The 17,299-nt window shown below is 27.4% G+C and overlaps 1 protein-coding gene across 1 annotated transcript; it reads left to right on the top strand.

Moving 5' to 3' along the window:
• The first annotated feature begins 1,157 nt into the window (after window positions 1-1,157).
• Window positions 1,158-16,114, top strand: LOC107449147 (flotillin-2). The gene is made up of 9 exons (XM_016064587.3): window positions 1,158-1,407; window positions 3,703-3,784; window positions 4,709-4,923; window positions 5,857-6,089; window positions 6,723-6,842; window positions 8,892-9,106; window positions 9,854-10,037; window positions 11,131-11,277; window positions 13,462-16,114. The coding sequence occupies exons 1-9, from the start codon at window positions 1,359-1,361 to the stop codon at window positions 13,489-13,491; spliced, it is 1,275 nt and encodes a 424-aa protein (XP_015920073.1). The 5' UTR covers window positions 1,158-1,358; the 3' UTR covers window positions 13,492-16,114.
• The last annotated feature ends 1,185 nt before the right edge of the window (window positions 16,115-17,299 follow it).

Here is a 17,299-nt window from a genome sequence, read left to right as displayed (position 1 = left end):
AGTTGAACCAGAGAAAAAATTGCCAATGAGTCTCCCGACCATAGGCGGAAAATCGCATCCAGAGTGAAGGGTCCTTCAGGCATTTTCCCTAACAACGGTGATCAAAATGGGGCAGAGAGCACTTGAGTGCCAATGGTAGGATGATATTAGTAATGTTTTATTCAATAAAATATTAATTTTCAAATCTTTTCAAATCCTTTAATTTATTATTCCCGCGGAAACTACAACAAAGTCATTTGGGGCAATTTCACACAGCTATTTCTGCTTTCCTTGGTTTTGCATGGGTCTTTCTTAATTTTCCTTTAAGGAGCGAAGGCAACACTTTTTCAAAAATCGCAATGCTCTTGTAAAATTATATGAAATATTAAATTTGTAATTACTCACAGTGTTAACGAAAAAAATCTAAAATCATTGAAAATCAATAAAATCAGAAGTAACACACACAAGAAATTTATAATAAAAAGTCACTTTCCATATGAGTAAGCTGACCAGAGTTTTCAGAAAACAAGAAAAGAAACAAAACTTCAAAAATCCACTATTTTACCTTTCTAATTATTTAAAAAAATTATTTCTGTTAAAGAATTTCTACGAGGTATTTCTGTCTTCAGAATTATAAATTAGACGTTGATCAGACAAATATGAAAACTTCTAACCACTTCGTAATAGAATACTTTTATAACGAATTATTTCACATTATTTTTAGTACTTTTGCTCGACTAAAAGACACTGATGATTGGTATTTAAAAGTAGATTAATTTTTTGGGCTTTAACAGCTTTTCTCGACAACTGACTGTTGTGCGTCGTCACTGCTAACGTTCCATAAAATTTTCGGTGTGCTCAATTTTATGTTCTCGAACTTGTGTGTCATCTTTTGATCACCTGGAAACCAATCTTGCTGCATCGAACAGTAACAACACGCACTTTCTGTGTTTTCATTGCGTGCGATTCACGCACCTCCGATCGTCTTCGGGAGAAAAACACATTTAAAGTTAGTTTTTCGCTGTGTTTCACGAATCAGATTCGTATACTCCCTTGACGGCGATTACAGGTGCGTTATCGTGTCTACAGTATAAATGACCCTTTAAGCAAATTGTCTGCAATGAAATAATGACGTCATTTGGATGACGTCATGCCAATCGTACAAGAAAAAATTCCTTTCATCTACCGGCGTTTTAAATTTAACTGGTAACCGCCTTGAATCATTTTCTGTGGTCGTAAATTGTTTGTGTCAGATACGAAACTTTTCAAATATGTGTCAAGTTTTTAATATATTTTGAGCATCTAAGTATTTTAAAATGATATATTTAAAATTACATAGCTGATGATATCAACTATTTCTTTCAAATTCGTTTTTAAGTATGGGTAACGTACAGACGGTAGGGCCTAATGAGGCTCTTATTGTATCAGGTTAGATCAAATTTGCATTTAGACTTATTTTTTCCCCCGTCCTATACCTTAAAATGATGATATCTTATACAAATTTTTTTCCTCACATTAATGTCTAAGTGTATGAGGGTAGTTGTAAAAGATCATTCAGTATTTCATGCTGATGTAAATAGTACAATCTGATTCTTGCTCTATTTACTTTCAACTGATTTTTTAAAAAAAGCACTTATCATTCGTTTTCCATTAATCTGGTAAAATATTTATTTTTATTAAAAATTTGATTTATTTCTTTAATGTAGGAGATTAATTTTATAATGAAATGAATTTTATTTTCAGCACTTAAACATATTTTGTAAGTTTTTTTTAGATCCAAATCTTGTGATAGGTTTAACAAAAAAATCAAATATTCAGCTTACTGAACTGTATGATTTTTTTAAGTAACGAAATAACTTAAGTTTATATACCACTTAATCCATCAGAAATATTTAAACCACTTGAATGTAATCAATTTTCTTTCATTCATTTCCAAGTTCCTGTGTAATTAACTGTATATTTTTGGCGTTCTTGATCTTACCAACATACCTGTATGCAGTGAGATTTGTTAAAAAAAAAACTGGTGGTAATCATGTTTACGAGAAGTCTCTTTGTACCTACTGGTACCTTAGTCAAATTAATTCTACTTCTAAGCTGTGGCACATGAGAAACTAATTATAATAATAGATTGAGGCAAACTGAATTGAAAAGATAACTCTTTTCCACTGCCAGGCGACCATTAATATTTTTCTGTAAATTTAGTTAATGAGAATAGTTACTGATACATATATATATCACAATATTCATTAAAGGGATTTATTCAGTAAAGTTAAACATTGGCAAACCTGAAATGGCTGTTGATCTAGCAAGCATAAAAGAGAGAAAAAGAAACAAAAACAATGTTCTATTTTTGAAGGCTTTGAAATACCTATTATCACACAAGTAACTTGAATGTATATTTCCACAATATCAGTAACACATGTTAACATAGTTAATTAAGCTTAAAGACACTAGCAATAATTTTCCCATTTTTTTATGTAGTAGTACCAGAAACTGCTAATGACATGTAAATTAAGCTGATTTACTTAAAAATAATTTAATTTACAAACAATCATTAAAAGTCTAAAAAATATTTATAATTTTTTCATTTATTGAATATCTAATGAAATTTTAGTGTAGTTTATATTTAAAAATAAAATAAAAAAATTCTCCTTAATCATACTGTATAAAAATTTACATTTTAAGGAAAACATATGAGAATCCTTTTTTACACCTTTATTTATCAGAGTATATTAGTGACAATTAACTAATTATGATATTTAATACATTTGGATCTTAGGATCATTCTCAGGGATATTTCCCAGGCTGTCACCAATAACGGATTCTGCAGCTCTAGTGTGACATAAATAAAGAATGTACCTATTTTGTCTTTTAAAAATAGAATTAATTAATAATTATAATTTAAGATGCCTATATGATTTCTATTTAAATAAAAATAAATCTTACTTAAGTGTCCTTGGTATTACACTGATCAAAAATCTTACATTCCAAGTCTCTTTAGCATCTTATAAACTCTTATACTCTGTTATCAATTACTTCTATGTTTATAGTTAATATACATTTATAATAAAATTAGATTCATTTATAAATAATCAAATACAATTGGTGTGTTTATAACGTGAAAACTTGTTCTTAATCTTTTAAAAGCTGGTTGGTTAAGCTTGGACTTTTAAGTCAGACCCTGAAAGCTAACTGAACTAAGCTGCGTGTGTGCAGCAAGGTGCATTTTAAATTTGTTACATTCAAGAAGTCTTCTCGTTTTGTTTTGTTTTTTTTTTTGTGAAAAAAATAGTTTGAGTGAAAGTTCGGAGTGATAGGTACCAATTCTGCACTACCAATTATTCACATTGTCCGACTTAGGGGCAAAATTATCAGATAGCTTGACTGGGTGGAAGAGGGTTTTAAAATTCTAAGAATTATAAATGGGAGAACTATCGTAAAGAAAAGAGCTAAAGGATGAAGGTTCTCGGAGGGAAGGCTCTGGCCCACAAATTGCTGTCATGCCAATAGAAGGAGGTTCAAAATTATTAGTGATTAAAAGATAAAGCCTTGGTGCTTGTCCATTGTTGATTGAAGTGTTCGTAGATAGAACTAATTGGTGAAGTATTTTTGGACAAATTGATAATTTTGCTTAAGTTTTAAAATATTTTATCAATTAATCAGATGTTTACTATAAATTAATATCACTTAGCATTATTTCTAAAATTAATATTTTTTGTATAGGTGGATGTTGTGGAAACACTGGTAAAAAGATGGTTGTTGGTGGTTGGGCATGGGCCTGGTGGCTTGTCACTGATGTCCAAAGGTAATAATTTTTTTAATATAGTTAATTTCTTAAGCTATAAGACATTAAAGGTTTTGAAGATTTAATTATCCAAAATTACTGTTTGAGAATTGCTTTATATATGGTATAGCTGTATTACTCACAAAATTAAAACGAAACATTAATAGAGCTTTAAATCTTTAGTTGTTAGTTTGTATAGAAAAAAAAAGACAAATAAATTGTTATTTTATAATTAATTTTTGCTTATGTTTGTTAGCAAATGAAATGTTATATTATGTTCGTGTCATGTATACTAGTTATATTTAAATATTAAAATAATATAATAGCAATGAAATTATCTTAATTAACCAGAATATATAATTAAAAAAAAAATTTTTTTCATACATTAATGAATAAAATAGAAAAAAAAAATCACCAACACTACAATAGTAATCTGAGTATGTATGCTTCTGAAATGTATTCAAGCAAAATACTCACATTTGCTGCTTGTAGAAAGCCACTATAACATAATAGTGACTACTATTACCGTGTTTTCATGAAACATCATTTTTTTTTTATAGTCCCACAAATACCTAACTGATCAGGAAATATGAAAGTGTTATTGGCATTTATTCAGCAAGTTTTCAAAATAACTGTGCTTTTATTTTCTTCGAAAAATTTTATATTCTCTTAATATTATTCCATTTTTAAATCATGTATATTATATTCAAGTTTCTCAGCAAAAACTAAATCCTGACTTTAGGATTAAAACATAAACATAATTTATAATGGATATGATTTTTCTTTTTCATAGCTGACACTTTATGTTTATTTAATACCTATACATTTTTTTTTAATTATCAGCTACTAAATATTTTGTGAAAACAAGATATTATTTAGCATATATTGTATATTATGTTTTTTTTTCACTGGTGACCTTTTAATTAAATATGTTTATTCTTTAAGGCTTTCTCTAGAAGTTATGACTCTTTCACCACGTTGTGAGCATGTTGAAACAGCACAAGGAGTACCTCTAACTGTAACTGGTGTGGCACAGTGCAAAGTTATGACTGAACGAGAGTTTCTTGCTACTGCAGCCGAGCAATTTCTTGGGAAAAAAGTAGATCACATCAAATCAGTAATTCTTCAAACTCTAGAAGGACACTTAAGAGCAATTTTAGGTAATTAAACCTTTTGTATGTAAACGTTAATACTGAAAATGATATTCTGAAAAACTAATCACTTTTAAACTTCTTTTCTTTGTCAATCCCAAATTTTCTACATAATGACATACTCATTCGTATTTCCAACTAGGGTAAACAAGTAGCTAAGAATGTTTGCTTATAACTGTGTTTAGAATTTTATTTATTATAACCCACACAAAGCATTGTTTACAATAATCATTTAGCATGCATGGTTTATGTGTTATAAAAACTGATATTGTGAACTAAATAGATATTATGAATTGTCTGAATGGCTATTTAACATAATAAATTTACATTGTGGAAATTGTGAATCGGAAAAATACAATTATGATTTAGTTTTGAGATATAAAATCAACTTTACTATTGTATAGGGATTCACTTAGTTAAGCTCTGGTTTAAGAAAGCAAAAGTTACAAACACTACCTTTCTCATTTTTTAATGTTCTTTGTTACTATATGCATTTAATTAAGAGAACAGACATCCTGTAAGCTGCACTCATTAATCCTTGAAACTGCTTTCATTGTTCTTTTTTATTGCTTAGTAATTTTAACTCCTTTTATGCACACATTGAATGCTTATTTTTAATTTTTCACACACAGTTGACAAGAAGTGTATACTCTTATTTTGTATAGTTATAATTTCATATAAAAAAATGCATATTACAACTTTGTCTTAAAAATTTGATTATTTAAAATGGCTTGTATAGATCATGGTTTTTACATGTTATACTCAAGCTAATTTTTTTTTTTTTTTAAATAAAAGATATTTTAAGCTTTATACAAGAGAGGAGTTTTTATAAGTTCCATAAAAAATGCCCTACATTTTAAGAAATGTTATGGCCATGACAGAAAAAAGTAACGTCTACTTTTTTGACATATATAAAACCTTATGTCGTTTTTGTTTACCTAGGTACTCTTTCTGTTGAAGAAGTGTATAGAGATAGGGACCAATTTGCTTCATTAGTACGTGAAGTAGCTGCTCCTGATGTTGGACGTATGGGTATTGAAATTCTCAGCTTTACAATTAAAGATGTCTTTGATAGAGTAGAATATTTAGCCTCGTTGGGCAAGGCTAGAACTGCTGCTGTAAAAAGGGATGCTGATGTTGGTGTAGCTCAAGCAAACAGAGATGCTGGTATAAGGGTATGTTAAACTAGCTTAAATTAATACCATCTTAATAATCACACGAAAAAAGAAAGAAAAACTAATTCAAACTGCTACTCTCACTGTTAGTCAAAGAACAAAATTTTTCCACTTTTTTTATATTCACTTATAACAATGAACTATTGTTTATTGACAATAGTTAAAGAGACTGCTAGATGTGTATAGTAATTCCTGTAAAGATGCCTCATCTTTTTTTTTTTCTTTTTTTTTTTGAAAAAAAAAGATGTGGCATCTTTACAGGAACGGATTCACGAATTTACCATATTACTTATCCATCAACCTCTTTCCCTACAGAATTTGAAAATGTAAAAAAGTTCTAGGTTTTATTCAAATTTTTCTACAGCTCTTATATAATGTACTATATAAAGTGCTGTAATTACACTAATTATTGCACATTTTCGAATAATTTCACCGATTATCTTGCCCTTTAATTTTCTTGACTACAATAATTGAATCGATGAGTTAGAAAACAGGTTATCTGTAGTGGATTTTCTTTTGAGATGGCATATTTCTTAACTCACCGACTCAATTATGCATGCACTGTAGTCTTATCTTTTCTAAGAATATTTATAATAATTGGCGAAAAATAAAACAATATTTGGCTTTTTGCAGGAAGCTGAATGTGAGAAGGCTGCCATGGATGTAAAATATGGAGCAAACACTAAAGTAGAAGACTCTCACCGTTTGTTTCAATTACAAAAATCTAACTTTGATGCTGAAGTAAATACAAAGGTTCGTACTCACTTTGTTTAGAACTTTCACATTTTATCTTCTCAGATAGTTAAATGAAATAAAAACTCTGAAAGATTTGCTTATATATTTCAGTTAAATGTTGTAAAATATTATTCACAATGACAGTGAATTCCTCTATTGCAATTTTCTCAAGTATGATTAATCTTAAACTTGATTGAAAAAATTTAGATCTTAAGTTATCTTGGTTAAATATTATTCATTTAAAACAAAAAAATCCTGAATGTGAAATGTGCTGGTCAAAAGAAATTAAATATTTTCAGGGCAGATTAATTGTACTTTTTTCTATTACATTACTGATTTTGCTGTTGTTTAGGCTTGTTAGTATAAAGCATACAAAAAGAAAGAAAAGAGACAGACAGAGAGAAACTATGGAATTAAAAAGATTTTTCCATCGTCATTAATGGTAGAAATAGTTTTTTTCGCTTGTGAAATCTGTCACCATGAAAAACAGTCATATAAAACTATCCTGCTGATGTGCACTTTTGTGTTACATTTTGGCTAGTTTGGTTTATATTTGCTTAGGGTTTTTAATAATTTTAAAACCCTAAAATAAAAATTATGCCCTTTCATTAATAAAAATTTTACCCAATTTTTTAACAATGTAAATTTTAAGTGTATAATTTTTATCGATCATATCTGTAAATTTTGCTTTTTATACATGTTATGTTAAGCCAAATTTTTAGAATAATATTCTGTCTCTGACTACCTGGGGTAGCAGGCTAATTTCAATAATAGAATATTGTGCAGCTGTAAGAAAATAATCTTATAAATTATTCTGCAGAATTTATTATACAGTAGAGAGCCAATTATCCGGGATGCTCGGGACCATCGCTATCCCGGATGTCTGAATTTCCCGGTTTTCTGGATCGACCAAAAAGTGTCGTTAATCGATGTTTTATCGACCCCGAATTACAAGGAAAAAGTGCAATGCATAAAGTAAGAGAAAAAAGAAAGGTACTCCTAACTTTAAAGAGAAAAATAACATTTAAAAGAATAAAAAAATTTGCAAGTTTAGACAAGAAAAACAAGATTAAAAAATACAAAATTCTCGTATTTATTTTTTAAAAATAATTACAATTCCTAAATTAACTAATATAAACAAAACCAATGGTTAAATAATGCAATATATTTCATACCTAATTATATGGGGGAAACGATGAAATAAAAGGAAAACTTATTAATCTAAATAAAAACACTTGAAAATTATCGAACCGAAACGATAGTTAAAAAAGGCACTAACATAAATATTGAAACCAGGAACAAGGCAAGATCAACGGAATTTAAAGAAAAAACTAATGATAAAATTTATGAATAAAAAGAATTAATTTATTGAGTGCGAAATTTATCGTGAAAAGAAAAAAAAATCAAACGTAGTGGAATCAGAAAAACAAAACTGCAATCTGGTTCATAAAATAATCGTATGTTTAAATTATTAAACAATTCTCCTTTTATTTATTTATTTTTTGTTGATAAAAGCACGATATTTAATTACAGCAGATGTGATTCCACATCAATAACAACTTGCAAATGATACCGCACTTGAATTTATTCAGAAGAAAAAGATTTTATTTTTATTAATCGATGTCAAATAGATAAATATATTTTTCTCTTTCATCTTCTGTTCACTGATATGCATGCAATGCATTTTCCCCACCCCCCTCGTAAATTAAACAGATAACAAAATCAGCACGCCACACCCTTGAGCTTGATTGACGGCCTAAAGGAGAAAATAAAACATTCCTGCCTTCAAGGTCACAGAGGAAATGACGTTTCTCTAGGTAAACGGGGGGGAAATTCTCCCCTTCCTTACATTTTCCTCTACTCAACTTCAAGGATGAGTTCATTTCTGTTTTTTTTTTTTTTTTCATAATCGTTGTAGTTTAAAATGGCGGGAAAACCGATCAAAATTTTTCCCAGTTTTCTGGTTTCCCGGTTATCTGGATACCGGATAAATGGTTCTCTACTGTACCTTTTAAAATACACTAATTATTGGATATATAATTATGATGATGCAATATTTTTTTTTAGAAAGCTGAGGCACAGTTATCATATGAGTTGCAGGCAGCAAAAATGAAACAAAAGATACGTAGCGAGGAAATTGAAATTGACATTGTGGAAAGAAGGAAGCAAATTGCAGTAGAAGAAAAAGAAATTCTTAGGAGAGATAAAGAACTCACTGCCTTGGTGCGTCTTCCAGCAGAGGCAGAAGCTTACAAAGTGGAGCTAATAGCACAAGGAAAACGGTAACATGTTTTGAAATAATTAGTGCTTGATTGCAGTATATTTTATACAGATATATTTTTTTTGTTAAAATGCTAAAAGATGTAGCCTTTAATTAAAATTTCAGAAACATGAATTTATTTAAAACATGTATAAATAATTTTTCAGCATTCAAAACTAACTCAAAGTTTAACTTAAACGAACTATGCAAAAATTCAATCGAACCATATTCAAAATCCGAATCACAATACTTTTTTAAGAACACATAAATACCTAATTTCTTACTTAGGACCTAGACCTTGCATTAAGCTTTTTTTTTTTCACGATAGGCATTCGCTATTTAACATTACCCGGTAGGCAGCTGTGAATCTTAGTCATGGAGGTGAGCAACATTAGCCATACTTTGCTGCCACATATACCCATTGACAGTTAGGGCCACATTCACACATCACACACAACAGAGAGAAATATCCATGCCTTGAGCGGGACTCAAACCCACAACCATTGGCTTCTCAGTCAAGCACGCTAACTGCTCGGTCATTTGACTAGCACTTTAAACTTCATGTTTATATTCATGTATTTTTTGGGGGGTTTATGTGATACACAAAAAATAAAGTGCTTCAAATTAAAGTATTTTTAGTGTTGATTCATTGGTTGTTAAATGTTGATTACAGACTGCTTATGTTATCAAATCCGAATTACAATTTATTTTTTTATTGTGAATTTGGGTAATTTAGCCAATTAATGATGTTCCAATTTCAAAACTTTAGAACACAAACTATGGAGGTTGCTAGAGCAGAAGCTGAAAAAATTCGCATGCTTGGTTCAGCTGATGCATATGCCATTGAAGCTGTGGGTAAAGCTGAAGCAGAAGGAATGAGGATGAAAGCTGCTGCATATAAACAGTATGGAGATGCAGCCATTATGAGCTTGGTCTTAGAAGCTCTTCCTAAGGTATTTAAAGACCTAAACATTTTATCTCCTGTTGAATTCACTTGTATTGTTGTGTATTTATCATTGTTTGGATTTTATAAGTTTCTATAGCATTATAGATAAATTGAAAACAAGAAAGTGTTTTAAAGTACTTGTGATATCTAATGTACTTGTGAATTTTTATATCTTATTCTGCTATATTTATTTTAATTAATTTTAAGCAAGAACTCTGCAATTATGTAAAATTTAATCATTATTTTTTTTTAAATAGTATTTTCAGATTTTAAACTTAACTGAGTCTTAAGATTTTCTGTCTTCTATTTATTTATATATATGAATGAATTTTTTTTTTCTTCACACTGGCAACTGTTCTCTTAATTCCTTTGAAAAATGTTGGACATTTGGTAAATGAAAGAGAATAAACATTAGTGATAAAGTATGTGCGCAAAAAAGTGACATGTTTCATCTAAATAACATGCTAATGAATAATATAACTAATATCTTTATTTATAAAAGGTGTGCAAAATTATTCTATATTTTAATGATGCTTTGAAATTACTGTAATATTGCTTATTCCGCACAGAAAAGACTCAGATTTTAAACCATGATAGCCAACTTTAATTGAAAGTGTTATCAGGGCTCAGCAAAATAGGTTCAGTCTGGAGAAACCCCGCTGTTTTTCTTTGAGGGGGAGGGTCTATTTCAAAAGAGCTGCTTTTTAGTAAGGTGTTTTTTCTCTCTTTAAATTAATTACACTGGATCTATAAATTTTTTCTTTAAAACCATAATAATTGTATGTTATTGTCATTGAAACAAAAACTTCCAAACAATTGAGAAAAAATTATCCTGATAATTTAGCTGTTATTATTATTATATAATTTACTTCATTTAATTTGATATATAAATTGAAATGCACCCAACTTGTTTGAGAACACACTTGAATGTTCTATTCTTACAAGGAACATATTGAGACTCCTAAGACATGCCGAAAAACATTTAAATTTATTTGTAATTTTTATCATAATTTTCAAACAAAAATGTTCACTTTATTATTTTTTAGTTTTCCTTTCATTTATTATTAGATTTTTCATCATTATTGTAACTTTGTTTACAGATTGCTGCTGAAGTCTCAGCACCCTTGGCCAAAACAGAAGATATTATTTTAATTGGTGGATCCGATCCGGTCACAGCTGAAGTTACTAAACTTGTTAGTCAGATACCTCCATCTGTTCAAGCTCTTACTGGTGTAGATTTAACAAAGGTAAATTATTTAAACTGTACATATTGAAAGCCATTAGGGTATTTATTTAAAATTTCATGATTAATATATTCTTGGTGGTTAGTGTATCTTAATATGTAACCCTTCTAGAAGCTGATTGATATTGTGGGTACTCATTTACTTTTAAAAGCATGCCATGTTATAACACATTTTAATGAAAATGCATTAACAATTTAAAAAATAATCAGCGGTGACAGAATTGCTATTTGCTCATACTGCTTAGTTAATTAAAAATTTCGTTTCCTTACACAGATATATTTGAAGTAACTAAAATAAATTTTATGGTTTAATCTAATATTCTTATTTCTACATACTAGGATACAATCTTTATATTATCTAAGCTAATTTACTAGAGTTCTATGATTTAAGAAGATTCCACAGATTTTTTTACCTTTTAAATCTTGGAAATAGTTGCAAAATATTGCCCTAATTGTTAAGTATTGAGAGCTGCCAGAAGTTTTACTTTTACTTGCTGGGTTCTTCATTATTATCTTGGAATTTAACTGTGTGATTCACAAAAAAATTTACAAAATAAATAAACTGATAGATTTAAATTAAACTTTTCATTAAAAATTATAAGCATTTACATTTTTTCTTTCTGGAATTATTTGACTCTTTTATTTAGAAGTCATAGAAAGACAAAAAGTTAAAACATGGCAAAGATAGCTTTGTGTTTTTTATTTCTTTTTAAATTTTTATTATTCAAATTTTAAATGTGTATGTTGATTGCTTACAATTTAAAGTTGAAATAAAAGAGAGATACAGAAGCAACACAATTTGAAAAAGTGTTAAAATTGAAATAACCTTTTTAAGAACAAAGTCACAAAATATTGGTTCCTTAAACTAAATCAAGGATGTTTAATGTTTTAAAAATTTGTTTTGAAAACTAAATTATGTTAACGTTTTACGAAACAGTTTATATTTTAGAGTAAAAAATTGCTGTTTTGCTATTAGATTCTGATCATAGGAATTTTGCACAAAATGAAAAGTAAATTTCTTGGCTAAGAAAAATTTATATCCAGGTAAACACAGATTCCATGGCCTTAAAATCTCCTTTTTAAAGCCAATTATTGCCGTTATTATTTTGCAGCATATTTAGTTTATATCTAACAACACTATTTAATTTACCTTCAATGTGGCTATTTGAGTCAAACTCTTGTTCAATTGAACTCCGCTTTTAACACAATAATGAATAAAATAATGAGTTATTTATAAAGTTGTCTCTATAAAGCTAATGCTTTTTTATTGTTGCTATGGTTATTTAAAAATTTTAGGTCCCTGAAAATATCTATTTTCCAAAGACTATGTTTGTAAAAGTTAAATATAATTTAAAATAATTACATAATTTAGTATAACTTATCTATTAATTTCTAAAAAAAATTACATTTTTAAAAAAAAGCTTTTTTTACAACCCTTCTACTTTCAAGAAATTGACAAAAATTTTGTCATGTTCAACTGACATTTTTGTACAAGTTTTCTTCTATAGCATATAGTGAAAACTGAAACTAAACAAGAAGTGATAAGCGATTTCTGGGAAAGCTGTTTAGTTTCATCTACCAATCTTGATAATAGTTTATCAAATTTTTAAAATATTTTAGCTTTTCTCCTCATTTAAATATTAATGTGTGATTATTGTATTATAATTTTAAATATTGAATATAAATCTAATCTATCTTACTTCAAACACACACTCATTCAAAAGTTTATAATATACTTAAGTGAGTTCTTTATCTCTCACTTAAAAGCAATAATCTATCATGTACCAAAGTAGCATAATAATCTGATCATCTCTCCAGCTTCAGCTAGACACGTTATATATACAGAAATGTATAAAAACCTTTTTCAAGGTTAGCTCACTCATATCTCAAATTCATTTTTTATGAAAGTAATTCCAAGACTTCACTATACTAAATAAAATTAGGTATATTTTAAATTTATAATTTTGTTTTATATTTTTACCCTTTATTATGATTGCTATTCAATAATATATTAAAATCTTATTAGATTTTTATATTTCGTACTTTATTTTCAGTAAGATTACATTCGTTAGGAATACTCTTTTATATTGATTATAATAATGGGATAGTATTGGTGCTTAATCATGCTCCCATTATATTTTCAAAAAAACTTATATGCTTGTTCGAGTGAATAATTTTTATTTTTTAGGTGCTGTCCAAAATATCGAGTGGAAAATAAAATTCTAAATAATGTAGATGCTTTGATAGACATTTTATGTGATGCTTTTGACATCATACTACGACATTTTTCAAACTGTACAGTTTATTGTAACAGAAAACTTATACATTTTGTAGACATTGTACATTGCCATTTTTAGATTTGTATTTTTTAATATTAGGAAGTGTTATTTTATGTTTACATACTGCCAATTTTTCTTGTTGAAAATCAATTCTTAATTTTTATATTCATATATTTTTATTTTTATTTGCTTTCTTTATAAAAAAAAATTATATATACAAAAAATGTGTAACATGCCATCAAGGGACATAAAGTTTACTTCATTTGGACCTTTTTATTAAATATATATGTATATTAGCTTATTGTAATCATTGACTAGGGAAAAATATATATATTTTTAACTTAAACTTTGTATGCTAAATATTCTAGTCATTTAATTAGATTACATCTTCTTGTAGTGCCAAATCTAAACATTTCTTTAGTCAACTGAGTCTAAAAATCACCAGCATTTACTATTTGTATTAAGACATTTTAAACGACTTCCAATTGTATGCACTGTTTAAGAATTTCTACATTTCTTATTGTAATTTTAATTTATCCTAAAACTGAAAACATATCTGTAAATTTAATTTCTATAAAGATAAAAAATTTAAGTAACTTTTCACTGAAAATTTACATAATAGGAATACTCTTTTATATTGACATAATTTACATAAGGTTTATAGAAATAACAGCCATTTATACATAGCTGGCTGTGTGACACTGATACTTTTTATTGGTATTTGTATCTCATTATAAATTGCTGCTTATGATTCTGAAATTTTAAATCTATTGTTTAAAGCTACTGCTAACAATAAAAATATGAAATTTTATTTACTGGTTAAAAAATTTCGTTTTCTACTTCTGTAAAACTATAGATTCATAATTAATCTCTTCCCTTTTTTCAATTTAAAATAATGCAATTCACATTGTTTTTCTTATATCAGTCTTAATACTATAAAATGCAATATAATGTATAACATTACAAAAATAAAATAGAATTACATTTTGAATTAAGCACAAATCTTCAGTAGATTGCCTTTTCTCAGTACTTTATAAAATCACATTGGTATTATAAAACTGTTTTTGCTGACAAGAGGGAAGGCGGGGTTTGAGCAATATTTAAGTAAAACAGCAAAATCCTCTTATTTTTAAAATCTGCGAAAAAATAACTCTTAGAAAATTTTTAAATTTGGAATAAAAGTTAAATTTGGAAAAATCTCATAAAAAAGATAATTTCTTTGAAGAATTTCCAATGCCTAGAGTTTTAAGCACAATGGGAAAATCCAAATAATACCTACAGAACATTTTATAAAATGTATTTTCATTCAATATTAAAAATTAGATTTCTATAGTAGAAATCAAAAATTAGAGGATTGTAATTTGCTTACGTTTATTAACAAGGTTAGAGTCTAAAATTACCAAAAACATGCTTATGTAATATTCTAAAGGACTTTAATAGTGAAATTCTTGTTCTATTCCATACTCATTGCATCAGGCTTTTACCATAGAGCTAATAAATTTTTTCTGAAATTATAAATAACTTTTTGCTTTCATTGTGACAGCTTGTTTTAATATGCATTGCTCCCATGAAATGGTCAAATGTAATTTTATATATAGATATTGTTATTTACTGTTTTATTTCACTTTTTATAGTTCATTTTATTTTATAATAAGCTGATAAAGTTTATAATTCTCTTATTATGCAGTTTATTTTTATCTATCTTGAATTGCAACTATTTTAGTCCATTTAGCTAACTCATTTTGCATATATATTTTTTATTACTGTATTTATACTATTTTTTTGCCACAATCATTTTGTGCAATATTTATTTTAAATTTAGTTAATGTTTTAGTCTTCTTTTTTTTTAAGAGGTGCATTTTTTTTCTTATAGTTATAAAGAATCTCAAGTTTAAATTTAGTATCATTTAAACTTAATTTATACAACTAGTGTGGATAACATTCTTATACTGTAAAAAGTTTATTTTATTTATTTCCTTCAATAATTTGAAACAATGTGATTATGTGTGTTGCTTATCTTACATAGTTACTGAATCAAAGAGCTAAAAAAATATTCTATTCATAATTAGCTGTAGAGAATTAGGCTTATAAATATTAATTATGGAATGGACAATCGAATTATATTTTTATATAAAATATCATAGAAACTGAGAACTGATTGTATCCATGAAAAAACTACCTACTATTTAGTACTGCCTTTTTTAGATTTATTTATTCTTTATTATTAAATCTCTGTTTTAATATGTTATGTTCAACTGTGTGGTAAATTGTAATTATACCTACCTAGAATTGAAATTGAAGATGGTACAATTCTATGTGACAGAATTTCTGAAAAATTGGTAGAATATTTATATTAAGAAATTTTAAAGAAGAATTATTATCATGCCTAGGTGAGTTAGACTCTAAATCAAAGCCCATTATAAAATAACCAACTTTGATTAACCTTTTCTAAGAAATTAATTTTTGTTTTTTGTCACAGTGAACATTTACACACATTTTTTTCATTTTAAATTTAGAAAGTACATTTTTATCAATACATCTAAAAAAAAAAACTTTTTTTTTTCTTTTTAAAGAAACTTAAGATAAAAACAGTAATTTGAAATACTGGACCCTGTGGCAAAATTTTTCGGGCTTTCTGTGACAAACCTTTCTATCACTAATATCTTTCTGCTAGTTTAATCTTAAATGCTGTTCTTATAAATTCTTGGTTCCCGTCAAATCACTATCTTCCCTATATGTCACTTTTTTTATTATTGATCACTAAAAGTTATCAAATGTCACTTTTTTCATTAAATTAATATGTGACTAACTGGTATAAAAAATATCCCATTGTATGGAAAAAAATTCTTTTCTTCAAATTTTGCTGCTATACATTGAAGATTCTTTTGAGTTAACTTTACTATAGTTAGCAAACAAATGTGAAATCATAGCTGGCTTTTTTGGAGCAAAAGAATGCTTTCGCATGAGCATGACTTACTTGATGAATGGGTGAAGTTTGATCACTACCATGTCACATAAGCTCAAACTTACTTTGAAAATATGCTTAAAATAAAATAACTGATTTATAAAAGAAATCGAATAAAATTTGACATAAAAAGTGTGTTTTCTCCTTATAACATACTGTTATGATTTACTGCAGTATTACTATTCTTGATCCTAAAACATTTTTTTTAAGCTTTCAAATATGTTATTTCAGTTTATCTGTGGATAAAAGTTAATGACAGGTAGAACATTCTTTTGGGGTACAATTTCTTGGAGAGAAAAACTTTTTTTTTCTATTTGTTAATAAATATCTGTTATGGTTGTAAACTTAATTTTGGTCACTTTTTCTGGAAAAAATATTAATTTCTACTTATTTATTATTATTTTTATTTATTTATTTTTTTTTACTTTTCCCCTATTTGTACACCTTTATTACTACCTGCAAATTGAAATTGTTCTTTTTTCTTTTATTTCGATGCCCTTTTTCTCATATCTCTTCTGTTAGTAAAATATATTGTTATTAGGGGTTATTTTATTCCTTTGGTTTGCCAACATTTCAAATATCAAAATCTTATATGATGTTTATTATTAACTGTAAATACAGTTTCACTTTTTATTTTTAAAATTTTTTTTAATTCATTAAACTTATATTATTTAATTAATCAATCGATATTTCTTAGATGTTTTTACTAAAATTTTGCATGTGTGTTTTTAACATAAAAATGTTTATAGACCAGAATTTATATTCTTATTACAATCCATATT

The sequence above is a fragment of the Parasteatoda tepidariorum genome, chromosome 5 (assembly GCF_043381705.1).
Source record: "Parasteatoda tepidariorum isolate YZ-2023 chromosome 5, CAS_Ptep_4.0, whole genome shotgun sequence".
Taxonomy (NCBI): domain Eukaryota; kingdom Metazoa; phylum Arthropoda; class Arachnida; order Araneae; family Theridiidae; genus Parasteatoda; species Parasteatoda tepidariorum.
The sequence above is the reverse complement of the archived record's forward strand: the minus strand, read 5'-3'. Positions and strand labels throughout refer to the sequence as shown.